A 16,448-nucleotide genomic window follows, 5' to 3' on the forward strand; every position below is an offset into this window, starting at 1 on the left:
GACTCCAAAATCTTACCCACACCTGAGGTTAGGCCAATCGGCCTGTAATTTTCCATCTTTTGCCTTCCTTCCTTTTTAAATAGGGGTGTCACATTAGCGATTTTCCAGTCCTCTGGGACCCTCCCTGACTCTAGCAATTCCTGAAGATTACCACTAACGCTTCCACTATCTCTTCAGCTATCTCCTTTAGAACTCTGGGGTGTAGTCCATCTGGTCCAGGTGATTTATCCACCTCAGGCCAATCAGTTTTACTAACACCTTTTCCTTGGTGATGGCCACCGTACTCAGCTCTGCCCCCTGACTCTCTTGAATTTTTGGGAGATTACTCGTGTCTTCCACCATAAAGACTGACGCAAAGTAATTATTAAGTTCCTCAGCCTTTTCCTTGTTCCCCACTACTATCTCTCCACCATCATTTTCCAGTGGTCCAATGTCCTCTTTTGCCCCTCTTTTGCCCTTTATATATCTAAAGAAACTCCTGCAGTCTACATTTATATTACTGACTAGCTTACCCTCATATTTAATCTTCTCCCTCCTTATTTTTTTTTGTTGCCCTCTGTTGATCTTTGTAAACTTGCCAGTCCTCTGGTTTCCCACTGCCTTTCGCCACATTATATGCTTTCGCTTTTGCTTTTATGCTATCCCTGACTTCCTTAGTCAGCCATGGTTGCTTCATCCTCCCTGTACTATGCTGCTTTTTCCTAGGGATGAATTTTTTCTACATCTCCTGAATTACTTCCAGAAACTCCTGCCATTGGTGTTCCACTGTCTTTCCTGCTAGGCTCCTCTTCCAGTCAATTCTGCCCAGCTCCTCCCTCATACCTCTGTAGTCGCCTTTATTTAGCTGTAATATCGTTACCTCTAATTCTGTCTTCTCCCTCGCAAATTGCAGAGTAAATTCTATCATCTTATGATCACTGCCTCGTAAGGGTTCCTTTACCTTAAGCTCCCTTATCAAGTCTGCCTCATTGCACAACACTAAATCCAGTATTGCCTGTTCACTTGTGGGCTCCACCACAAGCTGCTCCAAAAAGCCACCAAGCTCATCTTATCTATGAGAATCACTTCTTGCTCTACTCCCACCAAATTCAACCAACCCCTGCTTCCCTTACTGGCTCCCATATTAGCTAATACATTTAGTGGTTCTCTTTCTCTCTTCAAGTGTCCCTCTCCTTCAAATCTACAGTCATTACCCTCTCCTCAGGAAAAAAATCCCTTAATCTGTCCTTGCAAACCATCTCCCATCTCCAACTTCACTTTTCTTCCACAGCCTTTGATCATGCTATCACCTCACAAGTTCATGCCGTTCTTTTGAACTCAATGTTTTGAATCCATCCAATCAACTTTCCAGTCCTTCCATAGTACCAGACTGGTGCTTATCAAAGTCACAAATAGCAACCTGTGTGAATGTGGCAAAAGTAAATTGTACATCCTCGTTCTCTTGATCTGCCCAGAACCCTTAACACTGTTGATCATCCAAGCTTCCTCTTGCCTCTGCACATTTGTGAAACACCTAAACCCATTCTTAATTTTCAACCTGTTTGGAGATTTTATCACATCTGGAGCAGGTTGATCTTGAACCTGGGTCTCCTGGTCCAGAGGTAGGGATGCTACACCACACCACAAGAACCCTTCCTGATCCCATTTTTGTCTATGTAATTGTAACCATAGAATCACTTGGAATGTTTTCAATTCCTGCTCCAACAAAGTAACCTTAGGTGTCCCTTAAGGATCTATCTTTGGCCCTCTCCTAGTTCCCATCTACATGCTGCCTCTTTGTGATAACATTAGTAAACATTATAGGCCCAATTTTATGCAAGTGTGGAAGGCAGGTTCGACCGTGAACAATTATCTTGCTGCCAACTCTTCTTTAAAACTGACGAAACTACAGGATGTCATGGCATGCACAACGTCAACACAAATTCTGAAGTTGTGGTGTGTCACTTAGTGCTGTTTCACATACTGCACTGTGCTCCAACATTCCCCCTACCTCATACTGGCAATCACTCAAATTAGCAAGATTTCCAACTTTCCTGATTCCACGTTGCTATTTGAAACCCTGTTATAATTAGTTCTTAACACAATAAAATCTGATGAATAACAGAACTGAGTTTAAAAATATAAAATTATAATCATGGAGTAGTGTGAAATGGTTAATTGGTAGATTTGTTCAGTTAATTTTTTTTAAACAAAGGTTTTTTTTTTGTTTTTGTTATCACACCATGCATCTGCCCCAATTTTAAATGGTTTCCTCAATGTTATTTTATTTTAGTGCTTTATTTTCATGTTAGAGGGTCAGTAAAAATCCTTTAACGTGATGGGATACTTGGACAGACTGCTTTTCCAAGCTGTGAATATCTAGTAAAGAATGTTGAAATCATTGCAATCATCACTGTAGGACAATAGAGTTTAATTTAAATAAATGAGGTGTTGCATTTTGGTAAGGCAAATCAGGGCAGGACGTATGTGCTTAATGGTAGAGTCCTGGAAAGTGTTGCTGAACAAAGAGACCTAGGGGTGCAGATTCATAGTTCCTTGAAAGTGGAGTCTTGGGTAGATAGGATACTGAAGAAGGCATTTGGTATGCTTGTTTTTGTTGGTCAGTGCATTGAGTATAGGAGTTGGGATTAAATGTTGCAGCTGTACAGGACATTGCTTAGGTCACTTTTGGAATACTGGTGTTTAATTCTGGTCTCCCTGCTATCAGAAAGATGATAGAGTGCAGAAAAGACTTAAGGATGTTGCAGGGTTGGAGTGTTTGAGCTATAGGGAATGGCTGAATAGGGTGCGGCTATTTTCTCTGGAGTGCCAGAGACTGAGGGGTGACATTGTAGAGGTTTCTGAAATCATGAGGGGCATAGTTAGGGTGAATTGGCAAGAACTTTTTTAGGGTCAGGGAGTCCAAAACTAGAGGGCATAGGTTTAAGGTGAGAGGGGAAAGATTTAAACAGCACCTAAGGGGCAACTTTCACACAGAAGGCGATGCGTGTATGGAATGAGCTGGCAGAGGAAGTGGTGGAGGCTGGTACAGTAACAGCATTTAAAAGGCAACTGGATAGGTGCTTGAATAGGAAAGTTTTAGAGGGAAATGGGCCAAATGCTGGCAAACAGGACTAGATTAATTTAGGATATCTGGTCAGCATGGACTAGTTGGACTGAAGGGTCTGTTTCCATGCTGTACAGCAGTATGACTATAAATTCTCCCCCAAATGGTTGAGAAACTTGTGCCTCACTCTGCCTTTTGCGCTATTGTTATTCCACTCTATTTTGGGATAATTAAAGTCCTCCTCTCTAACAATTGTATAATCATGCACCGTTCCTTGAGTTCCTTGCACATTTGTCGCCCTTTACCTTTCCTACAAGTTGGTGGTCGATAAAGCACACCAAGAAATTTAATGGTACTTGTGTCTGGGCTTTAACCAAATAGATTTGGTCCTTGGCCCACCTATGGCACCCTCTCCCTTCCCTTGTCTTTTGACAAGGAGCCGCACAAAAGGCTGTTGCGTAAGGTAAAGGTGCACCGTGTTACAGATAACATATTAAGAACATAGAACAGTACCGCACAGTACAGGCCATTCGGCCAACGACGTTGTGCCAACCTATTATCCTACTCTAAGATCAAAACAAACCTGCATACCCTTCATTTTACTATCATCCATGTACCTATCCAAGAGTTGCTTAAATGTCCCTAATGTGTCTGACTGTACTACCATCGCTGGCAGTGCATTCCATGCACCCACCACTCTGTGTAAAGAACCTACCTCTGACATCTCCCCTATACCTTCCTCTAATCACCTTAAAGTTATGCCCCCTCATAATAGTCATTTCCGCCCTGGGAAAAAGTCTCTGGATATCCACTCTATCTATGCCTTTCGTCACCTTGTACACCTCTATCACATCACCTCTTGGCTCTAATGAGAAAAGCCCTAACTCTCTCAACCTTTCCTAATAAGTCCTGCCTTCTAGTCCAGGCAGCATCCTGGTAAACCTCCTCTGCACCCTCTCTAAAGCTTCCACATCCTTCCTATTATGAGGCGACTAGAACTGAACACAATATTCCAAGTGTGGTCTAACCAGGATTCTGTAGAGCTGCAGCATAACCTCACGGCTCTTAAACTCAATTCCCCTGCCAATGAAAGCCAACACACCATATGCCTTCTTAACAACCCTATCAACTTGGGTAGCAACTTTGAGGAATCTATGGACGTGGACCCCTAGATCCCTCTGTTCCTCCACACTGCCAAGAATCCTGCCATTAACCCTGTATTCTGCATTCAAATTCGACCTTCCAAAATTAATTACTTCATACTTTTCTGGGTTGAATTTCATCTGCCACTTCTTTGCCCAGCTCTGCATCCTGTTGATGTCCCATTGCAACCTACAACTGCCCTCCACACTATCCACAAACTCCACTAACCTTCATGTCATCGGCAAACTTACTAAACTACCCTTGCAAATCCTCATCCAAGTCATTTATAAAGATCACAAAGAGCAGACGTCCCAGAACAGATCCCTGCGGAATACGACTGGTCACCGAGCTCCGGGCTGAATACTTTCCGTCTACTACCACCTTCCGTCTTCCATTGAACAGCCAAATTTCCCTAAATCCCATGTCTCCGTACTTTCTGAATGAGCCTACCATGGGGAACCTTATCAAATGCCTTGCTAAAATCCATATACACCACATCCACTGCTCTACCTTCATCAATGTGTTTTGTCACATCCTCAAAGAATTCAATAAGGCTAGTGAGGCATGACCTGCCCTCACAAAGCCATGCTGACTATTTCTAATCAAACTATACTTTTCCAAATAATCATAAATGCTATCTCTCAGAATCCTCTCCAATAGTTTGCCCACCACAGAAGAAAGACTGACTGGTCTGTAATTCCCAGGATTATCCCTATTCCCTTTCTTGAACAAGGGAATAACATTTGTCACCCTCCAGTCATCTGGCACTACTCCATGTACAGTGAGGACGCAATGATCATTGCCAAAGGGGCAGCAATCTCTTCCCTCGCTTCCCGTAATTACCTTGGGTATATCCCATCTGGCCCAGGGGACTTATCTATCCTCATGTTTTTCAAAATTTCTAGCACATCCTCCTTCCTAACATCAACCTGTTTGAGCATATCAGCCTGTTTCACACTGTCCTCACAAACTACAAGGTCCCTCTCACTGGTGAATACTGAAGCAAAGTATTCATTAAGGACCTCCCCTACTTACTCCGAGTCCAGGCTCAAGTTCCCTCCACTATCCCTGATTGGCCCGACCCTCATTCTGGCTATCCTTTTGTTCCTCACATAAGTATAGAAAGCCTTGGGGTTTTCCTTAATCCTACCCGCCAAGGCTTTTTCATGCCCCCTTCTAGGTCTCCTAAGTCCATTCTTCAGTTCCTTCCTGGCTGCCTTGTAGACCTCTAGAGCCCTGCCTGATACTTGCTTCCTCAACCTTAAGTAAGCTTCCTTCTTCCTCTTGACTAGATGTTCCACATGTCTTGTCATCCAAGGTTCCTTCACCTTACCATCCTTTCCTTGCCTCAGTGGGACAAACCTATCCAGTACTTGTAGCAAGTGCTCCCGAAACAACCTGCATGTTTCTGCCATGCATTTCCCTGAAAACATCTGTTCCCAATTTATGCTCTGCAGTTCCTGCGTAATGGCATTGTAATTCCCCCTCCCTCAATTAAATGCTTTCCCATACCGTCTACTCTTATCCCTCTCTATGACAATAGTAAAGGTCAGGGAGTTGTGATCACCCACCAAGAGATCTGACACCTGGCCTGGTTCGTTACCAAGCACCAAATCCAATGTGGCCTCCCCTCTAGTCGGCTTATCCGCATATTGAGTCAGAAATCCTTCCTGGACACACTTGACAAAATCTGCTCCATCCAAACCATTTGCGCTTAGGAGGTTCCAGTCAATATTAGGGAAGTTGAAGTCACCCATAACAACAACCCCATTATTTGTGCACATTTCCAAAATCTGCCTCCCAATCTGTTCCTCAGTGTCTCCGTTGCTATTGGGGGGGTCTGTAGAAAACTCCCAATAAAGTGACTGCTCCTTTCCTGCTTCTGACTTCCACCCATACTGACTCCATGGAGAAACCTCCTCCACAACCTCCCCTTTCTGCAGCTGTGATACCATCCCTGATTAGCAATACCACTCCCCTACCTCTTTTATCTCTCTCCCTATTTCTTTTGAAACATTAGCATTGATAAAGATTGGTTAACTAACGGAAAGCAAAGAGTGGGAATAAATGGGTGCTTTTCTGGTTGGTGATCAGTGATCAGTGGTTAGTGGTGTGCCTCAGGGATTTGTGTTGAGATCGTAATTGTTTACAATTTACATAGGTGATTTAGAGCTGGGGATCAAGTGTAGTGTGTCAAAGCTCACAGATGACACTAAAATGAGTAGTAGAGCAAAGCGTGCAGAGGACACAAAGTCTGCAGAGGGATATAGATAAGTTAAGTGAGTAGGCAACCATCTGGCAGATGGAGTACAATGTTTGTAAAATGTGAGATCATCTATTTTGGTAGGAATAATAGCAAAATGGACTATTATTTAAATGGTGAAAAATTGCAGTAAGCTGCTGTGGAGAGATACCTGAGTGTCCTTGTACATGATTCACAAAAAGTTGGTTTGCAGTGCAGCAAGTAAATAAGAGGGTAAATGGAATATTATCCTTCATTGCTAGACGGATGAAGTTTAAAAAGATGGAGGTTATGCTGCAGCTGTATAAGGTGCTGGTAAGACCACACCTGGAGTACTGTGTACAGTTTTGGCCTCCTTACTTGTGAAAGGGTGTACTGGCACTGGAGGAGGTGTAGAGGAGGTTAAGTAGGTTGATTCCAGAATTGAGACGGCTTATGAGGAGAGATTGAATAGACTGGGACTATACTCATTGGAGTTTAGGACGAATGAGGGAGGATGTTTTAGAACATATAAAATTATGAGGGTAATAGATAAGATAAAAGCAGGGAGGTTGTTTCTACTGCTGGATGAAACTAGAACTGGGGCATAGTCTCAAAACAAGGGGGAGCAAATTTAGCAATGAGTTGAGGAGGAACTTCTTCACCCAAACAGTTGTGAATCTGGAATTCCCTGCCCAGTGAAGCAGTTGAGGCTACCTCACTGGTTTTTTTGGCAAAGGTAGATAGATTTTTGAACAGTTAAGAAATTCAGGGTTATGGTGAGCAGGCGGATAAGTGGAGTTGAATCCATGAGAAGATCAGGCATGATCTTATTGAATGGCGGACCAGGCTCAATGGGCCAGATGGCCTACTCCTCCTCCTATTTCTTATGTTCTTTATTTTCTTACATTCTTACATTCTTATGTAATGTTCTCCTAAATCAATACTTAGCACCCTTCTCTATTCTTTTTCTTTCCTTCCCTTCCCTATTTTTCCTTAACACCTCTTTCTAAGAATATCTCGTACTCTGGAGAATACTCATCCAAGAAGGTCCTGTCCACCTTTTAATTATATCCTATTACATCTTATTATTCCAATGCCACCTAATTCCTTACAATTTCCTAGTCTAGTGCCATCTGTCTTTGCCAATTCTCTGTGCTCCTTGTTTTTTTTTAATTGTAATTTTATACCTTGGATCCTACACTACTACTAAGTTAGTTAGTGTTCTTAATGGCATTAGAAAATTGTCCGATGAAAAGACAGTGGTCCCAGCTCTCTTCAGAGTCTGATCTGCATAAGTCCAATCTCCCTTGGAACAGTTCCCCATGTCCCAGAAATCCAAAGCCCTCACGCTTGTATCATCCCTCCAGCTGCAAATTCATCTGCTCTATCCTCCCATTTGCACACTCACTAAAGCACTAATAATGGGAGGAATCCAGAAATTACTATCCCTGAGTCTTACTTGTTAGTTTCTTCTCTAGCTAAATTCCACGTGCAAGGTCTCATTCCTCTTTCTACATCCTTAGGTGGGAGGGGTCTTTGGTGTTCGCTGCCTTTTGACAGCATTGAGAACCGTAGATGGAGTCAGTGGATGGAAAGTTGGCTTCCGTGATGGTCTGGGCTGAGTTCACAACTTTCTGTAGTTTCTTACAGTCCTGGGCAGATCAGTTGCCGTGCCAATCCGTGATGCATTCAGATAGAATGTTTTCTATGGTGGTTCTGTAAACTTTGGTGAAGGTCCTTACGGACGTGCTGAATTTCCTTAGTAGAAGCCTGATGTATGTGTACTTGTTGTCCAGATGTTCCAGGGATGAGGGTAGGGCTCGGAAAGTGGCTGTGGACCTGTTGCGCCGGTAGGCAAATTACAAGAGGTCGAGGCAGGCTGGGAGGCTAGAATTGATGTGAGCCATGACTAACCTCTCGAAGCACTTCATAATTATGGAGGTCAGAGCAACTGGGCACTAGTCATTGAGGCATGTTGCATGTGTTTTCTTTGGTACGGGGATGGTGGTCTTCTTGAAGCAGTTGGGGACTTTAGCTTATAGCAAGGAGAGGTTAAAGATCTCAGCAAATACTCCCACCAGCTGGTCCACACAGGATCAGAGTGCACAGCTGTGACTCCAACTGGGCAAGTCGCTTCTTATGCGTTCACTCTCAAGAAGGCTGATCTTGTAGCCCATTATGTCATGCAGACCTTGCCACAAATGGCGAGTGTTAGTTTGTAGTTTGTTTGGGTCCCTAACTTAGTGTGGTATTGCCATGTGGCATCTCTAACGTCTTTGCGGAGGTCACATCTGGATTTCCTGTAAAGGTCCGGGTCGAATGACTTGAACATCACATGCCTGATCTTCAGTAGGGAAGGGATTTGCTGATTTATCCATGGTTTCCAGTTGGGGAACATACGGATTGCCTTCTTTGGCACACAGTCTTCTACACACTTACTAATGAAGTCTGTGACAGTGGTGGCTTACTTGTCTAGGTTGGCCACTGAATTCTTGAACATGGACCAGTCCACTGATTCTAACCAGCCCTGCAGAAGCTCTTCTGCTGCCTCAGAGCAGAACTGTATAACTTTCTGTCCTGGGTCCTCACATTTCAAGTTCTGCTTGTAAGCTGGGAGGAGAAACACAGCGTTGTGATCTGATTTTCCAAACTGCGGGCAGGATGTGGAATGGTAGGCATTTTTGATGGTTGTGTAGCAATGGTCGAGGATGTTCGGCCCCCCGGTGGTACAGGAGAAGTATTGATGGTATTTTGGTAGCACCCTCGACGTTGGCCTTATTGAAATCACCAGCTACGATAAGACCTCAGGGTATTCTGTCTCAAGTTCGTTTATAGCGGTGTGAGTTTTATCCAGAACATTTATCATAATGGACAGCTAAATGACTAATGGGGGAGGAGGCTTCACAGCATTTTCATTCTCAGTGATGGCGAAGCCCTGCACATGAGTGCAAGAGGCGAACTGAAATGTTTCCAAACTATCTTCAACCAAAAAGATTGGCTAATCTATTTCATCCTCTCCTGAGCTTGTCACTTCACAGATGCAAATATGCAACTAATTCAGTTATGATCCTGAACTAACCAGACTTCTAAGAAAGCAATTCCTGTCCAGCTACAAAGCTGATATCTATTAATAAAGTGAAACTGCCTTAAGCTACTTTCTGTCCAAAAAAAGCAAATCCAATCCAAAAATCAGCTAATCGATGTACTCTTATTCTTCAGCAAAGTGATGGAAGGTGCAGTCATCAGTGACCAATAAACTGCTCAGTGGTGCTTTCTTTGGGTCTGCGAGGATCACTTGTCTCCAATCCTCTTAACAGATTTGGTTTAATCATGGGGATAAAAAAGAGTTCAATTCTACAGGTGAGTGAGAATGATTGGTCTTGACATCAAGGTACATATAGCCAAGAGTGATAGCAAAGAACCCAAGTAAAAGTGAAGTCATTGGTAATCAAGAAGATCTTCACTGTGTGGACTCATACTTATCGCAAAGGGAGGTGTTTACACAGTTGCTAGAACAATCATGTCAGCACCAGAACATTAAGGATCAACTGGCCTAGGCCCAACTGTCTTCAACTCCTTCTGACTCGCCATCCTTTGATCAGAAGGTCATAAATGGGGATGCTTGTTGAAGATTCAGTTCAGTTCACAACTTTTCAGGCAATGAAGCAATCCATGACTACATTCATCAAAACTTGGACAACATTCAGTTTTAGGTTGGAGAGTAATTTAGTAACATTCATACCACAAAATACCAAACACTTCCATCTTCAAAAAGAGAGCCTAATTACTTCCTCATGTACAATGGCAGCACCATCTGTGAAACTCTCCTATCAACATCTTGGTGGTTACCATATAAGTATTCCACTTGCAGAAACAGGGTTGAGTTTCGTGCATCAATGACACCTCTGATTTTTCAAAGTCTGTCCACCATCAACAAGACACAAGTCAGGTGTGTGATGAAATACTGCCCACTTGACTTGAGACTATATAGCTATAACAATGCTCAGAAGCTCAATACCATTCAAGACAAAGCAGCCCGTTTAATGGGCACCTCCCATATACCAACTAAATAATCTTGCTGCACCACACTGATACTGCGGCTGCTATTTTTACCATCTCCAAGGCATTACCGAAAGTAACCAAGGCTTCTTCAATGGCAACTTTTAAGGAGAATTAAAACACCCAACACCTAGAAGAACAAGTGAAGCAGACAAATGGGACATCACGTGCAAGATCCCTCCAAAATGCATACCATTTTGTTTTTGAATGAACCACATGTTGCAGCATGAAAATCCCGGAATTCTCTTCCTAACAGCACTGTAACTATACCTATACCACAAGGACTGCAACAGTTTAAGAAGATGGCTTGCCATTACAATGATGTAATCGCTGGACTGTTAATCCAGAGACCCAGGTAATGTTCTGGGGACCCAGGTTTGAATCCCGCCACAGCAGATGGTGGAATTTGAATTCATTAAAAATCCAGAATTAAGAATCTAATGATGACAATGACATTAATTGTCAATTGTCGGAGGAAAACCTCATCTAGTTCACTAATGTCTTTTGTCTAGTCTGGCCTACACGTGACTCCAGCCCTACAGCAATGTGGTTGATTCTAAACTGCCCTCTGAACAATTAGGGATGGCCAATAAATGCTGACCAGCAACACCCATATCCAGTGAATGAATTGAAAAATCTTGAGATCTGTTGATCTATGAGCCAGCAATGTCCACAACTCTCACAAATAAAAGTTTCATGAGAGTTGCACAAGAAATTAGAGAATGGTACCAGGGTTGAGAGATTTCAGTAATGTACATTGATGGGAAAAACTCGATTATTTCTTCCTAAAACAGTTGAGCAAGATTTCATAAAGCTGTTCAAAAATTGGAGGAGTGTTGATAAAGTAGAGAAGAAGAAACTGTTTTCACTGGCAGGATGCTTGATAACTAGTACCAGGATTTAAGATAATAGTCAAAAGAACCAAAGTGAAATGAGAAATCCTTTTCTGTAATGAGTTAGGATCTGAAATGTACTATCTGAAAGATTGGGGTAAGCATATTTAAATGTAGACTTCAAAAGGGTGAGTCTTTACTCCATTTGATTAGTTAATGCTGTAAATTGTTTTGCTCCATTTCTCATAAATGACGATTAAAATTGCAGTAGAATAAACACATCCACTACTGCTATTTTGTATGCGTCAGCAGTGGTCATGAATGTGAGAAGGCTAAAACGAAATTTGCTTTTGATTTTGTGTTATGATGTAGCCTGGGACAGAATAAGGCATTCAAATTTCCAGTGTACTTTTGGCTTGAAATTTAAATGATTAAGCAACAGATTGTGCGTTCTAAATTAGAGCCAGCAGGAAGCAATCTTGTCCTGTTAATTAGAACTCTGTTGTTGTCTTAATGTAAATAGGTATTTTGGACTCACCATGTGGTTAACAAGAACTTCTTGCATCAGGTCTTTAAAGTTTCAATTGTGTTAGTACTTGAATATGCAATTAATGTCTGGTTGTTCTTCATTTACCTCTTGCAAACCACGCTTTCCCTCCCACCCCCTGACTCTCCACTGAAAAGAATGTACTGCGTCATGAGCATCAATTATTTTTCTGGAGAAAATATAATTTCAGAAAAGTTAACAGTAGGAACTTAATCGGTATGTAATGCACACAGATCTAGTTTTATATATTTTAACATCATTTGTATATTTTATACTTATGTTACACTGATGTTTGCAAAGATGTTTATGGAAGTCCATTGGATATTTTGATTTTTTTTATTAAATGTGATCCCAGTATAAATAATATGTAGCAACGAATAGCCAAATTGAGGCTGAAATCTAGACAAACAGCTGTGCAGTCTGCCATACGTTTGCATAGTGAATAATTTTGTCTGCTCTTACTACACTTATACTTTCCTTCCTGATTATTACGTAGATTTTAGCATCAGATTTGGGTGCAAAAGTTTGGTTTCCCTGTTGAAGATCATTTTTATTTTTGTTTAGTGCTTTGTTATTTTGTTAAGTACTTTCCTTTTGCTTCTACATTTAGATATTATGTACATCTTGTTGCTTATACTACAAATGAAAATCAATTAGCTGTCTTGTAATAACTCATTACCAACTCCAGTTCGTATTGGTTAATTATTTGAATATTTATATTACAGTATCAGAAATAAAAATGTAGGTTTTCTTCAATATGGTCGAAGTTTTTAATACCTAATTACTCCTTTGTTGTCTTAAGTACTGTAAGTTTTTGACATTTCTTGAATTTTGAAATGTTTGTTTCAGTTTTCATTTAATGTCAGTCTGACATGTAATTTGGTCAGACATAAGGGAGCCAAGAAATTCACTGGAACTAGTGGCTTCTTCTGCATAGTCTTTTTACAATTAACTCATTCCCCCAGGAAACACTATTCTTCAGCACCAAAAATCAGTTACTCTTGTTTTTTTTTGACGTTTTGAACTTTCTCAGCATTGTATGAATACCTTAGAAACCATATATTGGAAGGTGTCCTCATTGTGAACTTGAACTTGAGAATATATTTCACAGGAACTTCAGTGGAAGAGATGCAGATACCTTGGAAATATAGCATAAGTACAATTTATGCATTTTCTTCCATGTCTCTTGAGTCAATGTTATAGCAGACACCAGGAGAGCTCTGTACCTTTTTATTCCTTTATCTTCATAAATACTGTATGGTGATCATTGCTGCCAGTGTTTATGTGGACCTAAACTACAACAGGAAAGTTGATGAGTACAAATTAAATAAGTTATTGTTGATTACTACATAATTTGATGCTTGCCCAGTTTGCCAGCTATGCCTTTCAGGATTTTGCTCACTCAGAATGCATTCTTTATCGTTGTTCCTTCAGTGCTTCATTCAAGTGATATTATTTGGAAGAGTGAAGATTCTCTTATTGAGGGATGTAGAAGGTGGTACTCTAGGGGGTATTCCTAGCTTTGAAGTTACACGAATTAATGGAGTTCACTGTCACTGTGGTAAAATTTCAGAAGCAAGTATCATCCAACTGTAAAATGCTATGATTCTACCTTCAGTCATTCTACAGTACAGTTAATGAAGTGATTTGGAATGCTGTCTGATGTATTTGATTCTGTGAGGACTGTTGTATTATTTCATGGATTGCAGACCAGCTAGGCAGAATATCTTGAAGAGCGATAGACGCTATCACAACCTGCGATGGTCCAATATAAAGGTACCCAAATTGCCTCTAGTCAGGCTGTCAGTGTAATGGAGTCAGTGTAGGGTGTTAACTCAGTTACATATAAGTAATGTACTGTAAAATCAGTAAGCACAATACTTAGTATGTATGGCCTTGATGTTATAGTACTGTAAATGGTTATCATTGTTATCAAACTTCAAGGTATCAGTCCTGACAAGATCCTGATCTTTGAGCTATATGTTACATATGCTAACACAATAGGGCAGCTCTCAGACTATTATCATGCTGTCAGTGGTGTTTGACCCAAGAAACCATTTCATAACACCATGATGGCAGCAAGTGGGCACTAAAAAGCTGTTGGTGATATAGTGGCAGCTAATTGGTACTAAAGGCTGAAAAAAGACAGCAGCAGTGACAGAGATAGTAGGAACTGCCGATGCTGGAGTTTGAGATAACAAGGTGTGGGGCTGGATGAACACAGCAGGCCAGGCAGCATCAGAGGTCCTTAGAAGAGGCTTCGCAGCGGGGTTAAAACTCACTCACAGATAGTAGGAACTCACAGATAGTAGGAACTGCCTCTGATGCTGCCTGGCCTGCTGTGTTCATCCAGCCCCACACCTTATAGCAGCAGTGACAGTTGTGAAGAGTTATTTTACTAATGATTATTTCTCCTCATTTACCCAAGCTCGGACAGAAGCTACAACTACAAGTAAGACTAATATGCTGCAACTTGTACTGAAGCAAGAAAATTTCTGGGTGTTGTCTCTTTTTCAAGCAAAGAAAGGCCACAGATGATCTGATTTTTAAAAAAAGACAGTTTAAAGAAGCTGAAGGATAGCTCCAATCGAAGAAAGTGATCCTAGAACAAAAAAGAAGAAATAAGTACTGAGAAAACATTCCCTGTACTAAAAAGATCTTACTTGTGCTCAGTTGTTGGTTGATTATACCATGTTGCATACATTTCAGGAATGGCATTAAAATAGAAAACCGCATTAGCCTTCCTGCTCCTATGATGCTGCTTGGCCTGCTGTGTTCATCCAGCTCTACACCTTGTTATCTTAGATTCTCCAGCATCTGCAGTTCCTACTATCTCTGCATGACTTCATCACTCTTTTTGGCTCAAATGACAGCTACAGGTACAAATTTGCTACGTTTAACCACCAACAAGGAGTGAAACAAAGGAGAGAAGCACTGCAAAATAAGGATGACAGAAAGAAGAAAGTATACAGTAATACAGATTTTTATACTGGCACTATAAAGAGTTCAGTAAGATAAAAATCAAATATCTGTGTGTGGATTGAAACTCCATTAGCATTTGTGAGAACTTCAGTTAGTTAGGGTTAGGGTTAGGATTAGGAATCAGTCTTTGCCTCAGATCAACAAATAAAGACGATCAAATTCCTTATTGTTTTCAGAAAAGAAGGATTTAGAAAAGTCAAATCTTCCATTATTTCTAATGATGGCAACAAAGATCCTGACAAAATTTAAGATTTTAGATGAATTTAAAATTTGCATCAGCTACAGGTTGCAGAAGCTTGAGTTAATGTCATATTGTAACAGCTACATGAGCAATCAACAAATTCATAGACGGGAGACCGTGTAAAGGTACAGAATGTGATTTCACCAAAGCTAACTTAGCTTAAAGGCTGTGGAACTGCTCATTGGCTCTACACTATTAAATCCTTCAGAAAGGCACTGGTAGACAAACCCAAAGAATATACCATTGGTGCTCTGCTAGAAGAGATACATGAGTCTAAAGCAATTGCAGTTAGTCAGCAACATCCTCAGGTGCTTAACTCTACAACTATTGCAACTGTCAACAGGTTCAGTAAAGTGTCCAAACTTTGTATGAGATTTGACTTGTCTCATTCATGAAGACAGTATCCAGCATTTTGTGACATATATAGGCTGTGTTCTGCAAGCAGACCTAGGGCTAAAGTGTGCAAGAAATCCAATTGCTTAGGGAAACCCAGAGTGCAATACAGTGCTCCACAGCAGCATGTGAAGAAGAGTCAACAATGGAATAATGTCCAGGATATTTCCAAAGTTCCATCTATGGCATGCAAGAAAAAGGCACAAAATTCAAGTAGTATGTGCAATGTCACGGCTTACAGACCCCAGTCTGACAGTCCATCAGGTTTGAAGATACATGCTGCCAGAAAAACTTTACCACGATCCAAATGATATTTCTCGAAATTAACCTATGGTATAAAAAAAAGTGTTTTGGTTTGTTTTCCTGTATTTTTGTCTGTGGACTGAAATGGGAAAAGAACTGTTTTAAAACCAAAGATTGCTACCATTCTTAAAAGAAATAATGTAACATTTGTAAGGACTCTTTACGCAGCTGTTTGTTCAAGCTGTACTTGAAGTGTAGTTTGCTGTTGAGCTAAAACTGAGGGTTATGTACAAATGGAGGTTCAGTCAGCAACAAGTAGCTGATTGGTCTGTAGATTAGGGACCAGTTAATGATGACTATGATCTCTGCCTGCCAACAGCTAGGTTCTCAGGTAGCTGACAGCTTGGGGCTGTGAAAAAAAAGATAATGAAAAGCCGTCAGACCTTGCCCAGCATAGGATTTCTCTGTTCTCTGCAGTAAAAGCTAGTCTAAACATGAAGAAAACCAGTTTTTGTTCCCTTCAGTTGATGTATTCTGTCACATTTAATTGATAAATGTGACTCAGTACCTACTGCCAAGTAGTGAAAGTATCCAGAGAAGAAAGATCAAGAAGCAGCATTCCATCCTATGCAGCGTTCCGATCTTCGCAAACCCTGTGAACAGGAACCATTGAACTGCTTTCCCAATTTTTCCTGCAGCCCATAATGCCCATTTTTCCCCCTGTTTGTGTATGTAAG

At 41.1% G+C, this 16,448-nt stretch overlaps 1 protein-coding gene across 2 annotated transcripts in view; it reads left to right on the top strand.

The window, feature by feature from the left end:
* Nucleotides 1–16,448, top strand: part of cwc27 (CWC27 spliceosome associated cyclophilin) — a 233,026-nt gene that overhangs the window by 187,092 nt on the left and 29,486 nt on the right. The window contains exon 14 of one of the 2 annotated variants that reach the window (XM_048597217.1): nucleotides 9,633–9,768. The exons of the other annotated variant lie outside the window; for it this stretch is intronic. Coding sequence (XP_048453174.1) covers nucleotides 9,633–9,669 — 37 coding nt within the window. The 3' untranslated portion in view covers nucleotides 9,670–9,768. Of the gene's footprint in view, nucleotides 1–9,632; nucleotides 9,769–16,448 lie in introns of those variants that run through there. 2 annotated transcript variants of the gene reach the window in all.

Source organism: Rhincodon typus, chromosome 1, assembly GCF_021869965.1.
Source record: "Rhincodon typus isolate 14 chromosome 1, sRhiTyp1.1, whole genome shotgun sequence".
Lineage (NCBI taxonomy): Eukaryota > Metazoa > Chordata > Chondrichthyes > Orectolobiformes > Rhincodontidae > Rhincodon > Rhincodon typus.